Below are 23,980 nucleotides of genomic sequence, written 5' to 3'. Positions count from 1 at the left end.
GTGTTTTATAAAGGTTTAGCATAACTTCCTTGCTTTTGTACTCTATGCCTCTATTAATAAAGCCCAGGATCCCATATGCTTTTTTTAACAGCCTTCTCAACTTGTCCTGCCACCTTCAAAGATTTGTGTACACGCCCCCTCCTCCCACCAGGTCTGTCTGTTCCTGCACCCCATAAAGAGCTATTAGGTGACCAAAGGTTTAGTCCAAGAGGTAGGTTTTAAGGAACGTCTTAAAGGAGGAGAGAGAGGTAGGGAGGGAATTCCAGAGCTTAGGGCCTAGGCAGCTGCAGGCACGGCCGTCAATGGAGGGGCGAAGTGAATCAGTGATGTGCAAGAGGCCAGAATTGGAGGAGTGCAGAGCTCTGGGAGGTATGTAGGGCTTGAGGAGGTTACAGAGATAGGGAGGGGTGAAGCCATGGAGGGATTTGAACACAAGGATGAGAATTTTGAATTCGAGGCATTGATGGACCGGGAGCCAATGTAGGTCAGCGAGCTGATGGGCCGAATGGCGAAAGGGCAGGGGAATGAAACTAAAGGGAGAGCTCTCAGAGAGCCAGCACAAGCACGATGGGCTTCTGTGCTCTAAAATGTTATGATTCTATTAAATAAATATTTTACAAGTGATAGTGGAAGTGAGAATGTAGGTGGAATAGAGGAATATACAGAAAAATTATTGGAAATAATTGTAGAAAAGGTTCTGAAAAATTAATGGTACTGGCCATAATCTTCCAAACTCCCTGAGATACGGGGGTGGTGCCAGAGGACTGGAGAATTGCAAATGTTACATCCTTGTTCAAAAAAGGGTGTAAGGATAAACCCAGCAACTATAGGCCAGTCAGTTTAACCTCGGTGGTGGGGAAACTTTTAGAAACGATAATATGGGACAGAATTAGAAGTCACTTGGACAAGTGTGGATTGATTAGGGAAAGCCAGCACGGATTTGTTAAAAGCAAATCGTGTTTAACTAACTTGATAGAGTTTTTTAATGAGGTAACAGAGAGGGTAGATGAGGGCAATGCAGTTGATGTGATGTATATGGATTTTCAAAAGGCGTTTGTTAAAGTGCCGCATAATAGGCTTGTCATCAAGATTGAAGCCCATGGAATAAAGGGAGCATTATCAGCATAGATATAAAATTGGCTAAGTGATAGGAAACAGAGAGTAGTGGTGAACGGTTGTTTTTTGGACTGGAGGGAGGTGTACAGTGGTGTTCCCCAGGGGTTGGTGCTGGGACCACTGCTTTTCTTGATATATATTAATGACTTGGACTTGGGTGCACAGGGTACTATTTCCAAATTTGCAGATAATCCAAAACTTGGAAGGGTAGTAAACAGTGAGGAGGATAGTGATAGACTTCAAGAGGATAGAGACAGGCTGGTGGCATGGGCGGATACGTGGCAGATGAAATTTAACGCATAAAAAGGTGAAGTGATATATTTCAGTAGGAAGAACGAGGAGAGGCAATATAAACGACCATCGAATCTGCGTCTGGTCTCCCCAATGTAGAGGAGACCAGACGCAGTAAATCACTGTTTCACCTGGAAAGGCGTTTGGGGCCTTGGACGGTGGGAAGGGAGGAGGTGAAAGGGCAGGTGTTGCATCTCCTGCATTCGCACGGGAAGGTACCGTGGGGAGGGGAGTGAGTGTCGGGGGTGATGGAAGAGTGGACCAGGGTGTCACGGAGGGAGCGGTCCCTTCGGAATGCTGAAAGGGGAGTGGCGGGGAAGATGTGTTTGGTGATGGGATCGCGCTGGAGGTGGTGGAAATGGCGGTGGATTATACGTTGAATGTGGAGGCTGGTGGGGTGGAAGGTGAGGACAAGGGGGACCCTATCATGTTTCTGGGAGGGAGGGGAAAGGGTGAGGACAGAAATGCGGGAAATGGAACGGACACGGTCGAGGGCCCTGTCAACCACAGTGGAGGGGAATCCTCGATTGAGGAAAAAGGAAGACACATCGGAAGCACTGGTGTGGAAGGTGGCATCGTCAGAACAGATGCGACAGAAATGGAGAAACTTTGAGAAGGGAATAGAGTCCTTACAGGAAGTGGGGTGGGAGGAAGTGTAATCAAGGTAGCTGTGGGAGTTGGTGGGCTTATAATAGATATTGGTGGACAGCCGATCCCCAGAAATGGAGATAGAGAAGTCAAGGAAGGGAGGGAAAAGTCGGAGATGGACCATGTGAAGGCGAGGGAAGGGTGGAAATTGGAAGCTAAGTTGATGAAATTTTCCAGTTCGGGAAAAGAGCAGGAAACAGCACCAATATAGTCATCAATGTACCGGAAATAGAGGTGAGGGAGGGGACCTGAGTAAGACTGAAACAAGGAACGTTCCACCTATCCCACAAAAAGGCAGGCATAGCTGGGACCCATACGGGTTCCCATAGTGACATCTTTTATTTGGAGGAAGTGAGTGGAGTCAAAGGAGACTCCATAAGAACAAGTTCAGCCAGGAGGAGGGTGGTGGCGGATGGGGACTGGGTTGGGCCTCCGTTCAAGGAAGAAGCGGAGGCCCAACCCAGTCCTGGTGGGGGATGGAGGTGTAGAGGGACTGGACGTCCATGGTGAGAAGGAGAGGGTTAGGGCCGGGGAACTGGAAACTGTTAAAGTGGTGGAAGGCATCAGAAGATTTGCGGTTGTAGGTTGGAAGAGACTAGACAAGGGGAGAAAAAATAGAGTCGAGATAGGAAGAAATTAAGTTCTGTGGGGCAAGAACAGGCTGAAACAATGGGTCTCTCGGGGCAGTCCTGTTTGTGGATCTTGGGAGGGAGGTAGAAGAGGACTGTGTGGATTGGGGGACGATGAGGTTGGAGGCCGTGGGGGGAAGATCTCCAGAGGAGATGAGATCAGTGATGATCTGGGAAACTATGACTCGATGTTCGGCGGTGGGGTCATGGTCCAGGGGAAGGTAGCAGGAGGTGTCGGAGAGTTGGCGTTCAGCCTCCGCAAGATAGAGGTCTGTTCGCCACAACAACAACAGCACCGCCCTTGATAGCAGGTTTAATGACAATGTCAGGGTTGGACCTGAGAGAACGGAGTGCTGCGTGTTCAGAGGGAGGGAGGTTTGAGTGAGTGAGGGGAGTGGAGTGAGGGGAGTGGAGAAATTGAGACGGCCAATGTCACGTCAGCAGTTCGCAATGAAAAGATCAAGAGAGGGTACGAGGCCAGAGGGAGGGGTCCAGGTGGAACGAGAATTCTGAAGACGGGAGAAAGGGTCTGCTGTGCGGGGGGAAGACTCCTGGCCAAAGAAGTGGGCGTGGAGGTGAAGGCAATGGAAGAAGAACATAAGAACATAAGAAATAGGAGCAGGAGTAGGTCATCCGGCCCCTCGAGCCTGCTCCGTCATTCAATCAGATCATGGCTCATCTTCGACCTCAACGCCATTTTCCTGCACTGTCCCCATATCCCTCGATGCCTTTAATATCTAGAAATCTATCGATCTCTGTTTTGAATGTACTCAATGACTGAGCCTCCTCAGCCCTCTGGGGTAGAGGATTTCAAAGATTCACCACCCTCTGAGTGAAGAAATTTCTTCTCATCTCAGTCCTAAATGGTCTACCCCTTGTTCTGAAACTATGACCCCTGGTTCTAGACTCCCCAGCCAGGGGAAACATCCTCCCTGCATCTACCCTGTCGAGCCCTGTAAGAATTTTGTATGTTTCAATGAGATCACCTCTCATTCTTCTAAACTCCAGAGAATACAGGCCTAGTCTACTCAATCTCTCCTCATACGACAATCCCACCATCCCAGGAATCAGTCTGGTAAACCTTCGTTGCACTCCCTCTATGGCAAGTATATCCTTTCTTAGGTAAGGAGTCCAAAATTGTACACAATACTCCAGGTGCGGTCTCACCAAGGCCCTATATAATTGCAGTAAGACATCTTTACTCCTGTACTCAAATCCTCTTGTAATAAACGCCAACATACCATTTGCCTTCTTAATTGCTTGCTGCACCTGCATGTAAGCTTTCAGTGACTCGTGTACAAGGACCCCCAGGTCCCTTTGAACATCAACATTTCCCAATCTATCACCATTTAAATAATACTCTGCATTTCTGTTTTTCCTACCAAAGTGGATAACTTCACATTTTTCCACATTATATTCCATCTGCCATGTTCTTGCCCACTCACTTAGCCTGTTGATATCCCCTTGAAGCCTCTTTGCATCCTCCTCACAACTCACATTCCCACCCAGTTTTGTGTCATCAGCAAACTTGGAAATATTACATTTGGTCCCCTCATCCAAATCATTGATATAGATTGTGAATAGCTGGGGCCCAAGCACTGATCCCTGCGGTACCCCACTAGTCACAGTCTGCCAACCTGAAAAAGACCCGTTTATCCCTACTCTCTGTTTTCTGTCTGTTAACCAATTCTCAATCCATGCCAATATATTACCCCCAATTCCATGTGCTCTAACTTTGTTCACCAACCTCCTGTGTGGGACCTTATTGAAAACCTTCTGAAAATCCAAATACACCACATCCACTGGGTCCCCCTTATCTATTCTACTAGTTACATCCTCAAAGAACTCCAATAGGTTTGTCAAACATGATTTCCCTTTCATAAATCCATGTTGACTCTGCCAAATCCTATTATTTTCTAAGTGTCATGTTATCACATCCTTTATAATAGATTCTAGCATTTTCCCTACTACTGATGTCAGGCTAACCGGTCTGTAGTTCCCTGTTTTCTCTCTCCCTCTTTTCTTAAATAGTGGGGTTACATTTGCCACCCTCCAATCTGCAGGAACCGTTCCAGAATCTATAGAACTTTGGAAGATGACAACCAATGCATCCACTATCTCTATAGCCACCTCTTTCAAAACCCTGGGATGTAGATCATCAGGTCCTTGGGATTTATCGACTTTCAGTCCCATTAATTTCTCTGTACTATTTTTTTTACTAATATTAATTTCTTTCAGTTCCTCATTCTCGTCAGACCCTCTGTTCTCTAGTATTTCTGGGGGGTTTTTTGTGTATTCTTCCGTGAAGGCAGACACAAAGTATTTGTTTAATTTCTCTGCCATTTCCTTATTCTCCATTATAAATTCTCCCGTCTCTGTCTTTAAGGGACTCACATTTGCCTTCACCTGTCTTTTCCTTTTTACATACCTATAGAAGCTTTTACAGTCCGTTTTTATGTTTCTCGCTAGTTTTCTCTCATATTCTATTTTCCCGTTTCTTTATCAATTTCTTGGTCCTCCTTTGCTGAATTCTAAAATGCTCCAAATCCTCAGGCTTTCTGCTTTTTCTGGCAACTTTATATTCTCTTTCTTTGATTTAATATTATCTTTAATCTTTAATAAGAGCTCAGCATTGTGTTGAGCTTGAAATTAATTGAGGTGGGGGTGTAAGGGGATGAAGCTGAGGTCTCTGCTGAGGACTGATCGTTTGGGGTCAGAGAGGGGAAGGTCAGAGGGGATAGTGAAAACACGACAAAGGGTGAGATTGGAGGGAGGGATGGGGTCAGAGGAAAGTGATGAGGAAGCAGGATCAGGAGGGGCGTTCCTCCTCTCCCCTGCCCTCCTCCTTTCCCCGGCTCTGTATTTGCCTAAAAACTGTTTAATCTTCAACTTCTTCCAATTCTGACGAAGAGTCATTGACCTGAAACATTAAATCTGTTTCTTTCTCCACAGATGCTGCCTGACTTGCTGAGTATTTCCATCATTTTCTGTAGATGATACATCATAGAAGGAATCCATTCGGCCCATCACATTCGTACTGGATCTCTGAAGGAGCTGTCCACTTTCCATTGCCCTGGCACTTCTTAAACTTTTTGTTTTTGTTTTCAAATGTTTATCCACTTTCCTTTTAAGAGCTATTCCGGATTCTGCTTTCACCACTGTTTCTGGTTGGGCATTCTACGTCCTAACAACCCTCTGCATGAAGAGTTTCTCCAAACTGTTCTCTGTAATTGTGATGATCTGAAATTTAGACCTTTTGTTACCAGCTCACCAACCAGTGGAAATAATTGTTCCCCAGTTAGTTTATCCAAACCCCACCTGGTTATGAACACCTGTATTAAATGTCTTAACATTCTCTGCCCTAGTCTCAGATTCTTTACCTGCCGAGGCTTCTTCAACAGCTTCCCAAACCCGTGACCTCCACAACCTAGAAGGACAAGGGCAGCAGGCTCATGGGAACAACACCACCTGCACGTTCCCCATGAACAACAACCTGCATTTATATAGCACCTTTAACAAAGTAAAATTTCCCAAGGTGCTTCACAGGAGCGATTATCAAACAAAATTTGACCCCGAACCACATAAGAACATAAGAACATAAGAAAGAGGAGCAGGAGTAGGCCAATCGGCCCCTCGAGCCTGCTCCGCCATTCAATAAGATCATGGCTGATCTGATCCTAACCTCAAATCTAAATTCATGTCCAATTTCCTGCCCGCTCCCCGTAACCCCAAATTCCCTTTACTTCTAGGAAACTGTCTATTTCTGTTTTAAATTTATTTAATGATGTAGCTTCCACAGCTTCCTGGGGCAGCAAATTCCACAGACCTACCACCCTCTGAGTGAAGAAGTTTCTCCTCATCTCAGTTTTGAAAGAGCAGCCCCTTATTCTAAGATTATGCCCCGTAGTTCTAGTTTCACCCATCCTTGGGAACATCCTTACCGCATCCACCCGATCAAGCCCCTTCACAATCTTACATGTTTCAATAAGATCGCCTCTCATTCTTCTGAACTCCAATGAGTAAAGTCCCAATCTACTCAACCTCTCCTCATATGTCCACCCCCTCATCCCCGGGATTAACCGAGTGAACCTTCTTTGTACTGCCTCGAGAGCAAGTATGTCTTTTCTTAAGTATGGAGACCAAAACTGTATGCAGTATTCCAGGTGCGGTCTCTCACCAATACCTTATATAACTGCAGCAATACCTCCCTGTTTTTATATTCTATCCCCCTAGCAATAAAAGCCAACATTCCGTTGGCCTTCTTGATCACCTGCTGCACCTGCATACTAACTTTTTGATTTTCTTGCACTAGGACCCCCAGATCCCTTTGTACTGCAGTACTTTCCAGTTTCTTGCCATTAAAATAATAACTTGCTCTCTGATTTTTCCTGCCAAAGTGCATAACCTCACATTTTCCAATATTGTATTGCATCTGCCAAATCTCCGCCCACTCACCCAGCCTGTCTATATCCCCTTGTAGGTTTTTTATGTCCTCCTCACTCTCTACTTTCCCTCCCATCTTTGTATCATCTGTAAACTTTGATATGTTACACTCGGTCCCCTCCTCCAAATCGTTAATATAGATTGTAAAGAGCTGGGGACCCAGCACCGACCCCTGCGGAACACCACTGGCTACTGGCTGCCAGTCCGAGAATGAACCATTTATCCCAACTCTGCCTCCTGCCAGATAACCAATCCTCCACCATGCCAGAATATCACCCCCAATCCAGTGATTCTTTATCTTGAGCAATAATCTTTTATGTGGCACCTTGTCGAATGCCTTCTGGAAGTCTAAATACACTATGTCCACCGGTTCCCCTTTATCCACCCTGTACGTTATGTCCTCAAAGAACTCAAGCAAATTTGTCAGATATGACTTCCCCTTCATAAAGCCATGCTGACTTTGTCCTATTAAATTATAGAGTGATAGAGTCATAGTCATAGAGTTATACAGCACGGATAGAGGCCCTTCGGCCCATCGTGTCCGCGCCGGCCATCAAGCCCAGTCTAATCTAATCCCAAATGCCAGCATTTGGTCCGTAGCCTTGTATGCTATGGCATTTCAAGTGCTCATTCAAATGCTTCTTGAATGCTGTGAGGGTTCCTGCCTCCACAACCCTCTCAGGCAGTGAGTTCCAGACTCCAACCACCCTCTGGGTGAAAAAGTTCTTTCTCAAATCCCCTCTAAACCTCCCGCCTTTTACCTTGAATCTATGCCCCCTTGTTATAGAACCCTCAACGAAGGGAAAAAGCTCCTTAGTATCCATCCTATCTATGCCCCTCATAATTTTGTACACCTCAATCATGTCCCCCCTCAGCCTCCTCTGCTCCAAGGAAAACAAACCCAATCTTCCCAGTCTCTCTTCATAGCTGAAGCGCTCCAGCCCTGGTAACATCCTGGTGAATCTCCTCTGCACCCTCTCCAAAGCGATCACATCCTTCCTGTAGTGCGGCGACCAGAACTGCACACAGTACTCCAGCTGTGGCCTAACCAGTGTTTTATACAGCTCCATCATAACCTCCTTGCTCTTATATTCTATGCCTCGGCTAATAAAGGCAAGTATCCCATATGCCTTCTTTACCACCTTATCTACCTGTTCCGCCGCCTTCAGGGATCTGTGAACTTGCACACCAAGATCCCTCTGATCCTATGTCTTGCCTAGGGTCTTCCCATTCATTGTGTATTCCCTTGCCTTGTTAGTCCCTCCAAAGTGCATCACCTCGCACTTTTCCGGGTTAAATTCCATTTGCCACTCTTCCGCCCATCTGACCAACCCATCTATATCGTCCTGCAGACTGAGGCTATCCTCCTCGCTATTTACCACCCTACCAATTTTTGTATCATCAGCGAACTTACTGATCATACCTTTTACATTCATATCCAAGTCGTTAATGTAGACCACAAACAGCAAGGGCCCCAGCACAGATCCCTGTGGTACCCCACTGGCCACAGGCTTCCAGTCACAAAAACAACCTTCGACCATCACCCTCTGCCTTCTGCCACTAAGCCAGTTTTGTATCCAAAGTGCCAAGGCACCCTGGATTCCATGGGCTCGTACCTTCTTGACCAGTCTCCTGTGCGGGACTTTATCGAAGGCCTTACTAAAATTATGTTTATCCAAATGTTCCGCTTTTGTCTCCTTAATAATAGACTCCAAAATTTTACCCACCACAGATGTTAGGCTAACTGGTCTATAATTTCCAGCCTTCTGCCTACTACCCTTTTTAAATAAGGGTCTTACATTAGCAGTTTTCCAATCTGCCGGGACCTTTGCCAAGTCCAGAGAATTTTGGAAAATTATTACCAAAGCATCCACAATCACTACTGCCACTTCCCTCAAGACCCTAGGATGTAAGCCATCAGGTCCAGGGGATTTATCCGCCTTGAGTCCCATTAATTTACTGAGTACCAATTTCTTAGTGATTTTAATCGTATTTAGCTCCTCCCCCCCTCGAGCCCCCTGTTTGTCCAGTGTTGGGATATTCTTGGTGTCCTCTACCGTAAAGACTGAAACAAAATATTTGTTCAGCATTTTTGCCATCTCCATGTTTCCCACCATTAATTTCCCGGTCTCATCCTCTAAGGGACCTACGTTTGCCTTAGCCACCCTTTTTCTTTTTATATAACTATAGAAACTCTTGCTATCTGTTTTTATATTTTTTGCTAATTTCTTTTCATAATCTAACTTCCCTTTCTTCATCAATCCTTTTGTTACTTTTTGCTGTCTTTTGAAGACTTCCCAATCTTCTATCCTCCCACTAAGTTTGGCTACCTTATATGTCCTTGTTTTTAGTCGGATACTATCCTTGATTTCTTTACTTAGCCACGGATGGCTGTCATTTCTTTTACACCCTTTTTTCCTCAGTGGAATATATATTTTTTCTAAGTTGTAAAATAACTCCTTAAATGAACACCACTGCTCATGTACCGTCTTACCCTTGAATCTATTTTCCCAGTCCACTTTAATCAATTCCGCTCTCATACCATCATAGTCTCCTTTATTCAAGCTCAGTACGCTTGTTTGAGAACCAACCTTCTCACCCTTAATTGGATATGGAATGTAACCATGTTATGGTCACTCATTCCAAGGTGATCCTTAACTAGGACATTATTAATTAATCCTGGCTCATTACACAGGACCAGGTCCAAGGTTGCTTGCCCCCTTGTAGGATCAGTTACATACTGCTCAAGAAATCCATCCCTCATACACTCAATAAACTCTTCCTCAAGGCTGCCCTGCCCAATTTGATTTGTCCAGTTAATATGATAGTTAAAATCCCCCATAATTATCGCCGTTCCCTTATTACATGCCCCGACTATTTCCTGATTAATACTTCTTCCAGCAGAGTTGCAACTATTAGGAGGCCTATCTACTACGCCCACGAGTGTTTTTTTCCCCTTATTATTCCTTATCTCTACCCAAACTGTTTCATTATCCTGATCCTTTGTCCCAATATCATTTCTCTGTATTACAGTGATTCCTTCCTTTATTGACATAGCCACCCCACCTCCCCTTCCTTCCTGCCTGTCCTTCCTGATTGTTAAATACCCTGGCATATTTAATTCCCAGTCGTTGTCACCCTGCAGCCATGTTTCTGTAATGGCCACAAGATCATACCCATACGTCATTATTTGTGCCGTTAACTCGTCCATTTTGTTACAAATGCTACGTACATTCAGATAAGGAACTTTCAAATATGTTTTGTGGCACTTAGTTCCTGCTTTTTCCTTTTTTAACACTTTACCTTTTACTCCATACCTTCTGTCCCTTCCTGACACGCTTTCCTCTGTCTCCCTGCTCAGGTTCCCAACCCCCTGCCACAGCTTTGATGCTGGGTTAATCGCCTTACGCCTTCTAGTTTTTATTTTATCTGTCGTGCCTAAAGTACACTTTCTTTCCGCTGCTCTACGCTTTTCCCTTTCACTTGTTCTTGAACAACTGTTTGTACTATTTGTATTGTAGATTTCCCCTGGGTCTTCCCCTCTCTTGCTGCTCTCAACTTTTTTTACCTATGTCGTTGGTACCGATATGGACCACGACTACTGGCTGTTCACCCTCCCCCTCCAGAATGCCCTGCAGCCGCTCCGTGACATCCTTGACCCTAGCACCAGGGAGGCAACATACCATCCTGGAGTCACGTTTGCGGCCACAGAAATGCCTATCTGTTCCCCTTACAATTGAATCCCCTATCACTATAGCCCTGTCACTCTTCTTCCTCCCCTCCTGTGCAGCAGAGCCACCCGTGGTGCCCCGAACCTGGCTCTTGCTGCTTTCCCCTGATAAGCCATCTCCCCCAACAGTATCCAAATCAGAATATCTGTTTGAGAGGGAGCTGGCCCCAGGGGACTCCTGCTCTACCTGCCTAGTCCTTTTACTCTGCCTGGCAGTCACCCATTTCCTTTCTGCCTGCGTAATCTTTACCTGCGGTGTGACCACCTCACTGAACGTGCTATCCACGATAGTCTCAGCATCGCGGATGCTCCACAGTGAATCCACCCGCAGCTCCAGCTCCGAAAGACGGTTAGCCAGTAGCTGCAGCTGGACACACTTCCTGCACACATGGTCGCCAGGGACACTGGTAGTGTCCGTGACTTCCCACATAGTGCAGGAGGAGCATATCACGGGTGCGAGCTGTGCTGCCATGAATTGCCTTAGACTCTCAGGCTCTCTTCCCGCTCTAGGTCTCCCCTTTTATACTGTGCTCACCTCTCGGACTCTCCTGCCTCACCTGTGACGTCGCACAGTAGTTGTCTCTTGTTGCAGGTCTGCTGCTGCTTTTATTCCCCAATCTCAGGTCCACTGCCGTTCTGGGGAAAAAGTTCGGAAAAGCAAGGCAAAGCAGCACCTCCTTCCCCCACTTCACCGAACTCCCACACTTACCAAACTCTCCTTTCACACTGTGTTGTCTGCACACCGTGCTGTCACACTGAGAGGCCCCTGTATTTCTACAGTTTGTGACTCAGATGAGTCAGGCCTGCCCCACCTTCAGGTACCAGTTTAATCTAGCTAACCAATTAACTTACTACAGCAGCTCTCTCTGCTGAAGCCTGACAGAAACATTATTAGGACAGGCTTGGTCAAAGAGGTGGTTTTAAGAAGGGTCTTAAAGGAGGAGGGAGAGGTGGAGAGGTTTAGGGAGGGAATTCCAGAGCTTGGGGTCCAGGCAGCTGAAGGCACGGCCGCCAATGGTGGAGCGATTAAAATCAGGGATGTGTAAGAGGCCAGAATTGGAGGAGCGCAGAGATCTCGGAGGGTTGTAGGGCTGGAGGAGGTTACAGAGATAGGGAGGGGTGAGGGCCATGGAGGGATTTAAAAAGAAGGAAGAGAATTTCAAAATCGAGGGTTTCCCTGATGGGATGAATGTAGGTCAGTGAGCACAGGGGGTGATGGGTGAACGGGACTTGGTGCGAGTTAGGATACGGGCAGCAGAGTTTTGCATGATCTCAAGTTTATGGAGGGTGGGAGATGGGAGGCCGGCCGGGAGAGCATTGGAACATTGAAACAAACACAAAGAAAGCAGCAGATTCAGATCTACTTTAAAAATAAACTAAACTCAGCGTCTGCGTTATACACACAGAGAACAGATATACACCTAGTAATTTTCACACCAGTATTGGCTGCATTAATCCGTGTGCAAATAACAGGAATTTCAGAAATGGGCCCAGTATTTGATGAAAGGTTTCCTCATATATATATAGAGAGAGAGAGGGAGAGAGAGAGTATCTGTTGAGGCCTCGACACGTCTCCGTCCCCATCTGAAGAGGTGACCGCAAGGTCGCTCCTTTTATATTAAAGGAATGTGCGGCGCCCGGAGCTCCCGGTATCAGGATTCCTACTGGCGATGTCCAGGTGCTCCACTTCAATTGTGAGATCTGATCCTGCCATCAACACGGTGGCAGGGTCCTGTCGCTGGCTGGATGTGTCCGGGCGGCCCAATGCCGCCGCCGCCGAGTTTCTAACCGGTAACACGGAGAGTCACATCGATCAGGGAGTCCCACCTTACCCGGCAAACTCTCCCACTACAGTCAGTACGTTCTCAAAATTTAATTTCCTTATAATTGAAGGAGCACAGGTAATAATAATGACATCCCACAATGTACCTATCATCTGTCTATCTCAATAAACGGAGGCTTTTTAGATGTAAAGACAAGGTAGACGGACAGTAAAAAAGGCAATTTCTAGCTCTGATTATCTGCTGTATTTCTCTGCCCCTTTCTGACCCCGTGTCTCTAGCCCACTCTCTCTCTATATATATATCTCTCTCTATATATAAATATATCTCTATATATATCTCTCTCTATATATATGTATATCTATATATCTGTCGCTCTCTCTATATATATCTCTCTCTCTCTCTCTATATATATATATATATCTCTATCTCTCTCTCTATATATATATCTCTCTCTCTCTATATATATATATATATCTATATCTCTCTATATATATCTCTCTCTCTCTATATATATATATATATATATCTATATCTCTCTATCTCTCTCTATATATATATATATCTCTCTCTCTATATATATATATCTATATCTCTCTATCTCTATATATATATATCTATATATCTGTCTCTCTATCTCGCTCTCAATTTTTTATCTGTCTCTCTATATCTCTCTCTATATATAAATATATCTCTCTATATCTCTCTATATATATCTGCCTCTCTCTATCTCTCTCTCTCTATATATATATCTTTATATATATATATATATCTCTGTCTCTCGAACACTCGTAAAAAAATCACAGCGGCATCTTAAAATGTCATAATTAAAATATATATTTTAGAACGAAATGAATGAACGGCTCTCTCTCCCAAATCTCGTCCAACTCAAGCTGAAGAATAATTCACTTTAATATCACGATGGCCTTTACAAAAAAGATGTAAAATTCCACCCGTTCCTGAAAACCACAACATAAAGAATTATTTTAAAAACAAACTCTCCTCTCGTTAATTCTCCATAAATTAACCATTATAAAATATATCATCTACACCTGCCGGAGCTGTTAGTAAAGTTAGAAAAAGAATTATAACAACACAAAAATAACAAAAAAAAACCCCGCCTCCGGTGAATAATATGGACTGGGAAGGTAGCCGGGAGCGGGGACAGGTTCCCCCCGGTTCCACCGCCGTCTGTGTCTTTAAGAAACCAAATCCAACTCCATATGAGGTATGATTTCTAAATCTGGTAATTCCTTTCCCTCTCTTGTTTAAACCGAACGACCCTCCAATTTCTCGCCAATGAGAAGAACTTTCGTTCGGGGAACATGACTTAATATCAGAATTTAATTACTTGCCGCTCGCCCCCGTCTCCCCTGAAGAACCCGCCGGTTATATTATTAAATAACACCGAGTCAAATAAACAGATGCTCAATTCAACTAAAGCAGCCAGTGTACAAAGACTAAAGTACCGGTGGGTGATTGATACCTGTAGCGGTCTATAGTCCATCCTTTTGGGCGCTGTCACTGTAACTACTGCCCATCTCTCGTGCCTCTAAACCCGCTGTACATCTTCTCAGAAATGTACCCTTCATAAACTCAGACTTCCAATCCCCACCAGCCACCACACCCCTTATTTCTCGTTTAGATTCCGGCTAAAGTTTTAGGGAAACGAAAATGTAGTTACAAAAAGGCAAAGGTTTCAAGTTGAATGGAGGGCAGAGGGAGAGTGCCAACGGCGGACAGCGAGGAACAGTCCGGCGGACATGGTCTAACAAAGGAAACTCAATCATTATTGGAGTCAAAGATCGGGGTGAACTTTCATTCCAATCCTAACAGGATCTGAGACATTGGATCGAATGGGTTTGTTACCATTTAATATTTATTACAGTATAATTAAATTATACAGAGCCTGGAAATCTCACTCAGGCACATTATAGATAGAGATAAAATGGCCGGATAGATAAAGAGATAAATAGAGCGATAAATAGATAGAGACAGATAGATAGATAGATAGAGATAGATAGAGATAGATAGATAGAGATGGATACATAGAGGGATAGAAAGATAGAGATAGATACATAGAGAGAGAGATAGATAGAGATAGCTAGAGATAGAGATAGATAGATAGAGATAGATAGAGATGGATAGATGGAGATAGATAGACAGAGAGATAGATAGATAGATAGACAGTCAGGCAGACGTGTAGGCAGACAGACAGACAGGTAGGCAAGTAGACAGACAGACAGGTAGGCAGACGGACAGACAGGCAGGCGGACAGGCTGCATTAGGGTTAGGGTTAGGGTTAGAGACAGACAGATACTTTTTGTAGAGTTCCCAGTTCCATTTTGAGGGAGCTCTCGTGCCAACGCCTATCATTTTCCGGCTGTTAATTGATGGGCTCCTGCTCCCGTGGATTGAGTCCCGGTTGAATAGCACTCGCCCGTACCGCTCCCCACACGGAATGCACCCGCCCTAACCACTAAACACAGATTGGATGGACAAACACCTATAAATTGTTCATTGTTTGTCCAGAGAGCTTTGCTTTTATCTTGTACTAAGAACGAATACCTGATGATGTGAGATTGTAAACACAATTTCATTGACTATCCTTCAGTCTGTCCATCTCTCCCTCCCGTCCCCCGTTCATCTATCGAGTCATCTCTCTCTATCTCCACCCATATCTCGCTCTCTATATCCACATCTGAAGCAAAATACTGCGGATGCTGGAAATCTGAAATAAACACAGAAAATGCTGGAAATACTCAGCAAGTCAGGTAGCCTCTGTGGAGAGAGAGAAACAGAGTTAACGGTTCAGGTCAAAGACCCTTCGTCAGAACTGGAAGAAGTTGAAGATTCAACAGTTTTTGAGCCAGTACAGAGTCAGGGGGAGGGGGCGAGGGGGGAGAGGGAAGGAAAGAACAAAAGGGAAGGTCTGTGATAGGGTGGAGGGCAGGAGCGATTAAATGACAAAAGGGATGATGGTGCAAGGCACGGAGGGTGGGAATGGGACAGGTTAAGAAACAAAAGATGGGTCAGGAGTGGTTGTAAATGGCAGCAGCAGAACCATTCCCAGCACTAGTGACTGAAAAAATGGGAGCAGTGGTTCTGATCTGAAATTATTGAAATCAACGTCGAGTCCGGAGGGTTGTAAAATGTCTAAACCAAAGATGAGGGGCTGCTCCTCGAGCTTCCGGTGAGCTTCATTGGAACATGATGTGGAGATGCCGGTGATGGACTGGGGTGGACAAATGTAAGGAATCTATAACCTGGTGTTGTAAGTTTGCTTACCTTCATTGGAACAGTGTAAGAGGCCGAGGAGAGAGAGGTGAGAGTGGGAGTGGGACTGTTCCAATGAAGCTCAACATAATCTGGAGGACCAGTAATCGTTTGGGCATTTTACAACCTTCCGGACTCAACACTGATTTCAATAATTTCAGATCAGAACCACTGCTCCCATTTTTTTCGGACAGCAGGTTCTGGTAATGGTTCTGATGTTACCATTTACTCCAGCTCCTCTAGACCCATCTTTTGTTTCTTACCCTGTCCCATTCCCACCCTCCTTGCCTTGCACCATCATCCCTTTTGTCATTTAATCACTCCTGCCCTCCACCCTATCACAGACCTTCCCTTTTGTTCTCCCCCTCCCCTTCCCCTGACTCTGTACTGGCTTAAAATCTGTTTAATCTTCAACATCTTCCAGTTCTGATGAAGGGTCTTCGGCCTGAAACATTAACTCTGTTTCTCTCTCTCCACAGATGCTGCCTGACCTGCTGAGTGTTTCCAGCATTTCCTGTTTTTATTACATCTCTATCTGTCAATATTTAAATATATGGAAAATTACAGAGCATTGAGAATTGTAGATCTTTAAATTGACTGTGCCAATATTAAGGTACAAACGCTTAGCGCATCCGCTCGACATTCCTCTATCCAGTATTTTAAGGGGCTGTTAACTCGTTTATATTAAACGGGTTTTTGCCTCTATTAAATAGGGGACACGGGAATTACACACGGTTAGTACAGTAGGAGCTTATAAATATTTACACCAAGTAATTTCAAGACAGATTGTCAGCGGATCTCCAACTATCGTCTCTCTCTCTCTGTCTGTCTCTGTCTCTATCTTTCTCTGTGTCTCTGTCTCTCCCTGTCTTTTTCTCTCTCTGTCTCTCCCTCGCTGTCTCCATCTCTGTCTCGGCCTCTCTCTGTCTCGGTCTCTCTCTCTGTCTTTCTCTGTCTCGGTCTCTCTCTCTCTCTGTCTCGGTCTCTCTCTCTGTCTTTCTCTGTCTCGGTCTCTCTCTCTCTCTGTCTCGGTCTCTCTGTCTCTGTCTTTCTCTGTCTCGGTCTCTCTCTCGCTGTCTCTCTATGTCTGTGTGTGTCTCTCTCTCTCTCTCTCTGTCTCTCTATCTCTATATATGTATTTATACAAATAGACAATATATACAGAGTACTGTTATATTAAAACGTTTCAATGTAAACTTATATGTATGTCACGAAACACCAACATTATGAATATAATGTACAATGCAATTTTACTGTCCTCAATATTCTAGATCATAATGACCGCGAAATGTCTAAAAGTACTCTCTCATATTGATATATGCACAATCCCCAGCGCCGTTAATGACCAGCAATCTGCACCAATTATCCAGCTTTTTCACTGAGCAACATTTTAAGGTAACAATAATAATTATAATAAAAGCCCCAACAGCAATTGCCAGGCCTCCTCCGCGCTGCCTGTTGCTGGGTTGTCCGTCGGATTCTCTGCCTGTTTGGGATCCAGTGTCCTGAGTCATTCATCTTTTCAGTTTCCAACTTTAAGGTCCCACTTGTTTTTCTCTGTTCCTCCCGCTCTGGTCCCGGGCCCCGTGGAGTCCGAAGGTTTCATATGACCCTAGAATCTGCACACCCTCTTTTCCTTGTCTGCCTCTATCTAGTTTTGGACCGATATCTCGCCACCCGACCCAAGCGTACACTCACCTCCCAACTGCCTGCTGATTGTCTCGTTCGTTCCGAGCTGTAGGCATTGGTCTCGCGTTTTCAGTAATAAAAATGCACAATTACATAAATATGAACTGTAAATATAACTGTAATTAACATTAGATCGTACAGCTTCTATTAACATTGTAACGTTGATTAAGAAACACAGAGACAGAGACAGAAACACACACACAGATAGACACACAGTCACACAGATAGACACACAGATAGACACAGACACACACAGATAGACACACACACAGACAAACACACACAGAAACACACAGATAGACACACAGACACACAGAAACACACACAGATAGACACACAGTCACACAGATAGACACACAGATAGACACAGACACACACAGATAGACACACACAGACAAACACACACAGAAACACACAGATAGACACACAGACACACAGATAGACACACAGTCACACAGACACACAGAAACACACACACATATAGACACAGACACACACAGATAGACACACACAGACAAACACACACAAAGAAACACACACAGACACACAGATAGACACAGATACACACACACAGATAGACACAGATAGACACACACACACGCAGAAACACATGCCCGAATACACATAGACACACAAGCAAGGCAGACACACATACAGAAACACAAACAGACACGACGGGCCGAAGGGCCTCTATCCGTGCTGTATATAACTCTATGACTAACACACATACATATAAAAACGCAAAGACATACAAACAGAGACATATAGTCACACACGCGGACAGACACTCTATAGCAGCCTGTTCAAAGGAATCAAATCTTATTTCCCAATCTCTGGTTTTGCTCCAACTTCCAGTCAGTACCGTTGGACCTAATTCTTCCTCGATATAATTTCTAATATTTTAATGATTTCTCTTTATTGTTAACGAACCCGCCCTGACCTGTCGCATCTCAGGGACCGAGCATGGCCTCCTGTTGCCTCTGATCTGGGCGAATTTGCTGCTAACTTCAGACTGGGGGCACAAGCGGCCGCTTTCTGTCAAACAGTGGCTTATTAAACCCAAGTAAACTCAGGGATAGAACAGAAATTTACATATCCTGGGCACTTACCAGAATTTCATGGTTGTTTTTTTTTTATATAACAGATATCAATACTGATTCGCTCTCTTTTATTCCGATTATAACTGATTCTTTCTCAAGCCTTGATCTGATAGCGCCATGCCTTCCTACAGATTACAGGTTCTTAAACCCCAAGGTGACCCACTAACTTCCTTCTCTCCTGTTTATTTTTTTTTCTTGCGCTGGTACTGGGGTCCAAATGGAGTTGAGGTACATATGAGCCATGATCTGGTGGAATGGCGGGACAGGATCGAGGGGCTGAATGGCCTCCTCCCCGTTCCTAGGTTTCCTGAATCCGAACCCTTACCCGGTCCTTCTCAGTAATAAATAAACGTTAGCTCTCGGCAAATATTTCTCATTCGGTATTTACTACACTTACACCACTCTCCTCCCGCCTCTGAACAATTTGATCTCCCTGAAAGACCCAGGGGCCGGAGAGAGACACAAGGCGGTCCCCAGACCCCGCTCCGGGTGCCTCGGGCGGCACCGCACCGGGAAAGGGATTCGCGGAGCGCATGGACCCTCCAATTGCTTTTATTGCTTTTATTATTCATTTATTTATAATTATTAATAATCATAATTTTGAGAGCACAATTACTCAAACTGTAAACAAATAAACCCCAAATGTGAAAGAGCAACGGCGCAAGAGAGAGCAGAAATTGATAACTGGATTTCAGATTACAAACACCTTGAAATATATATTTTAAATCAGATTCACTGGTCTTCTGGGCCCCGGGCTGGGCGGACAAATGGGAATTAACGCATTTCTTGCTTCTTTATCTAATTTAAAAAAAGTTAAATCAAAGGTTTACGGTGCGAATTGAGAGGCCGTTTGTGTGTGAAGTGGACGGATTGGCTTCTGTAAATCACTTAACCATCGAAATTTTACTTGAATCCAGACTCCAAAAAAAAAAGAGGGAGAAAGAGGGGGAAGAGAGAAGGAGATTGGTAATGAGAAGGGGGAGAGAAAGAGAGCGGTAAAGAGAGGGGAGCAAGAGCGGTAAAAGGGGGAGAGAGAAAGAAAAAGAGAGATAGAAAGAGCGGTAAAGAGGGAGAGAAAGAAAAAGAGAGATAGAAAGAGCGGTAAAGAGGGAGAGAGAAAGAAAGAGAGATAGAAAGAGCGGTAAAGAGGGAGAGAGAAAGAAAGAGATAGAAAGAGCGGTAAAGAGGGAGAGAGAAAGAAAGAGAGATAGAAAGAGCGGTAAAGAGGGAGAGAGAAAGGAAGAGATAGAAAGAGCGGTAAAGAGGGAGAGAGAAAGGAAGGGGGAGATAGAAAGAGCGGTAAAGAGGGAGAGAGAAAGAAAGAGAGATAGAAAGAGCGGTAAAGAGGGAGAGAGAAAGGAAGGGTAGCGGTAACGAGAAAGAGAGGCAGAGAAAATGGGGTAGAGAAAAAAAAGAGGAGAGAGGGAGAGAAAGGGAGGGATAAAAAGTGAGGAGACAAAGGAGCGAGAGAGAAAGGGAGCAAGAAAGTGACGGCGAGAAAGAGAGGGGGGTGAAGAGAGGGGAAAGAGACGGGGGAAATGGTGAGGGGAAAGAGGGTGTAAGAAATAGATGGGAGAGGGAGAGAAGAGAGAAAGCGAGAGAATTTTAAAAAGGGAAAGTGAGAAAGTTTTGTTATGTTTTGATGATAGAAATTGAAGCAAACACAGAAGGTTTCCATTGCTAGTGTGGGTCGCCCAGGATTAGGCTGATTCTGATTATCATTCAAAATCCAATCTCTACAGCCAGGAAACCCAGTAAACACAGCAGAAGAATCTGCGAAAAATAAAGCTGGGAGATGATGTGGGATTAAAATAGAAGAGTGCTGATCGAGAGATACAACAAAAACGGGAGTAGAGAGGCATATATAATTGTGTGTGTATTCATTTTTATTTGTCTGATATCGATGCCTGTATGTATTTCCGTGTATCTGTATATTTCCGTGGGTTTGTGTATCTGTGTATTTCCGTGGGTTTGTGTATCTGTATATTTCCGTGGGTTTGTGTATCTGTGTATTTCCGTGGGTTTGTGTATCAGGTATTTCTGTGTACCTATATGTATCTCGGTGCATCTATATATAGCTGTGTGATTATCCGTGTGTGGTGTGTATAGATCTGTGTAAATTGTGTTTATCTCTTGATTTATGTACGTATATTTTTGTATATTTGTGAATGTTTTTCTGTGGTTTGTGTGTATATCTATTTGTGTATATGTTTCTGTTTTATTTGTATACGTATATCTGTTTCTATTTTTGTATGTTTCTGTGTCTATTTACGTGTGTATATCTGTGTGTATTTGTGTATATCTTTCTGTTCCTATTTCTGTACTCTGTATATGTTTCAGTGTATGTTTATGTCTATTTGCGTGCATATACACCGCGGTGATATCAGTGTAGATTTATATCGGTGTATTCCTAGCCCTCTCTATCTCTGTATATTGTTCTTATCAATAGATTTAAACAGAAGCCGTAAAGAAAATAATTACATTTCGATCGGATCTCCCCGCATCCAACAGGAGAACCGGCAACCGAAGATACGAGTCTCACTGAATTGCTCACTGTTACAGAATACAATAATAATCACAATTATTAATAAAATAACCCTTAACTGTGATTGACTTGTTCAGATACCCACCTCCCATTATCCAACACACATTACCACTCTCTGCGCTGGTTTCGTTCGCTGTTGAGATATATTTCTGAAGACAACGAATTCTGAAGTGAACTTTGTAGAGGGGCCGAGTGTTGACTTGGGGGGCAAGTGTCGGATTCCCAGCGGGGTCCGTTAATATAGCCCGTCTATTCTCTTCGTTCTTACAGACGCTCCGAACACTTTAGTCTCTGTTCAAATATTCTCACACATCGCGTCCCGAACAAAGGTCTGAGGAGGTTTCCGATTTCGGACATGCCCAAGTATCTCCCCCTCCCCATCTCACGCTCTGGAGGCAGGGTTATTAACCCTTCGGTGGCAGCAGTCTCATTCCCACTGCGCCGTCGGAATGGATTTACAGCGAAGGCGCGTTATCCCCAACAGTTTGACTCAAAGTTGCACAACTTGTGCGGAATTTTATGGATGACCTTTTGAACCTCTATCCTAACCTCTATCCCGGCCCAAAAAACTTCAAACCGCACCCACACACTCTGTATATTCTTATCAATATATTTACACAGAAACCTTAAATTACAATCAGACATCCCCACATCTCACAGAGAACACCGGCAACCAAATATTTGAGTCTTACTGAAGTTCTCATTGTTTAAAAAGTAGCAATTAGTTTAAAATCCCCTCCGTCTGCCTATCTCTCTATCTATCTATCTCTCTATCTATCTGTCTGTCTGTCTATCTATCTCTGTCTATCTATCTCTGTCTATCTATCTATCTGTCTATCTATCTATCTATCTCTCCATCTCTCTATCTATCTGCCTATCTATCCATCGATCTATCTATCTATCTGTCTGTCTATCTATCTCTGTCTATCTATCTATCTGTCTATCTATCTATCTATCTGTCTATCTACCTATTTGTCTGTCTATCTATCTATCTATCTATCTATCTGTCTATCTACCTATTTGTCTGTCTATCTATCTATCTATCTGTCTGTCTATCTATCTCTGTCTATCTATCTATCTGTCTGTCTATCTCTATCTATCTATCTGTCCAACTATCTATCTCTCTATCTATCTCTCTATCTATCTATATGTCTGTCCAACTATCTATCTCTCTATCTATCTGTCTGTCCAACTATCTATCTGTCTGTCTATCGATGTCTATCTGTCTGTCTGTCTATCTCTCTGTCTGTCTGTCTATCCGTTAATATGAGGACCGGTCCCTCTCCCATATCACTCCCAGTGCTTACAATTGCCCTGGTTAAAACGTCTCTTTGTTTTACCAATGAACAGCCCTGTTCGACTGGCAGGAAATTACGTTGCGCCTAACAGTGAATTAAAAAATGCCCCCTACCAGCTGCCGCCTCTCTCCTTTCCCCTGCTCTAGAACCCCGTTCAGACACTGACAGATTGCTAACGGGCCGGGCCGGGCAAGGCAAGGCGGGGCGGGGCGGGGTGTCTGACGGAGACCAAGCCTGGGATAATATGAAGAATTTGATCTTCTCTCTCCCCTTCTCTCGTTAAGGAGGATTTTCTGCCTAAACATGGGGAGGAGGCAACCGGGCGACCGCCAGCACCTCTGATGACCGATGGTTCCTCCCTCTGACCGACTCCTGCTAACTTTTGGACTCCAAGTCCAACTTGTAAACTTCCAGCTGCCTCACTGCCTCTCCAGCCCGCCGAGTTGGTCACACTCGGGTACAGCTCTCCCCGGTATTAGAGGCGCTGGTTGACCTCCTTGGAGAGTTGGTGCATCTCATGTGGTTTCAGAGGGTTGTTTAACTTCCCAAGGAAGATTTCTGCCTTCACGGATGATGGTGAGAGCCTGAGACCGTCTCTCAATAAAATGTCCTACTGCTGAACACCAAATTTTTTATTTTAAAAAAAAACACACGAGTGTCTCTGTGAACCAGGCTTGAGCTAAAAGCGAAATAAGACAAAGAAATTATTACCCGAGCACTGAAATAAAAAGCCCCACGGTAAATGTTTTACGAGGCCGACACCATGAGTGATGGAGTCAGTGAGCAGCGCAGGGACCCGGCGGGAAGCGGCGGCCTGGACAAAGGGCAACGCACCGAGTCGGAGAGCTCGTCCGCCGGCCAGGAGGTGAGGGGCACCCCGGGGACCTCCACCTCATCGGACGAAGGGGGAGAAGCCAAACTGTCTCCGGGAGGTGCGGATTATTGCAGGCGGATCCTGGTCAGAGGTAGGAAAATGGAGCGAAAAAATTATATATTTCAAAATATATATAAATAAATATTCAAATAAAAACAGCGCTCAAAAAAAAGTTTGGGAGGGGGGGAAGAAAATTAAACGAACACGCGAAAAACTTGAATGAGAAGATGTATTTTTTGGCGCATTAAACTCTTTTTAAAATCAGAATTAAAAATCCGGAATTTTAAAAACAATATTTTAAATGAGAAGATTCGACTCGATGCGAATGCAAATTTCCAGGGGGAAAATACCCTGGATTTAATAAAATAAATGAAATGGAACGAATATCAAATTTAGTCCCAATCCTGACTACATTTACGACGATATTGAGACGGAAATTACCGAGTCGGCGAATTCCTGATGTCCCCGAAAAAACACAGGGACAGGGAGGCAGGAAAATCCCGGGAAATTCCTACATTCCCACCGCTTTGTTTTTTTTTTGAGTGGGGCTTAGGTTTAAT

At 44.4% G+C, this 23,980-nt stretch overlaps 1 protein-coding gene across 1 annotated transcript in view; it reads left to right on the top strand.

The window, feature by feature from the left end:
- Positions 1–23,288: 23,288 nt before the first annotated feature.
- Positions 23,289–23,980, top strand: part of vax2 (ventral anterior homeobox 2) — a 36,418-nt gene continuing 35,726 nt past the window's right edge. Inside the window, exon 1 of the mRNA XM_067977369.1 lies at positions 23,289–23,511. Within this exon, the coding sequence (XP_067833470.1) occupies positions 23,289–23,511 (223 nt within the window). The remainder of the gene's footprint in view (positions 23,512–23,980) is intronic.

This window comes from Heptranchias perlo, chromosome 1 (genome assembly GCF_035084215.1).
Source record: "Heptranchias perlo isolate sHepPer1 chromosome 1, sHepPer1.hap1, whole genome shotgun sequence".
In the NCBI taxonomy this organism is placed as follows: domain Eukaryota; kingdom Metazoa; phylum Chordata; class Chondrichthyes; order Hexanchiformes; family Hexanchidae; genus Heptranchias; species Heptranchias perlo.
This window is presented reverse-complemented; position numbering and strand designations above follow the sequence as displayed.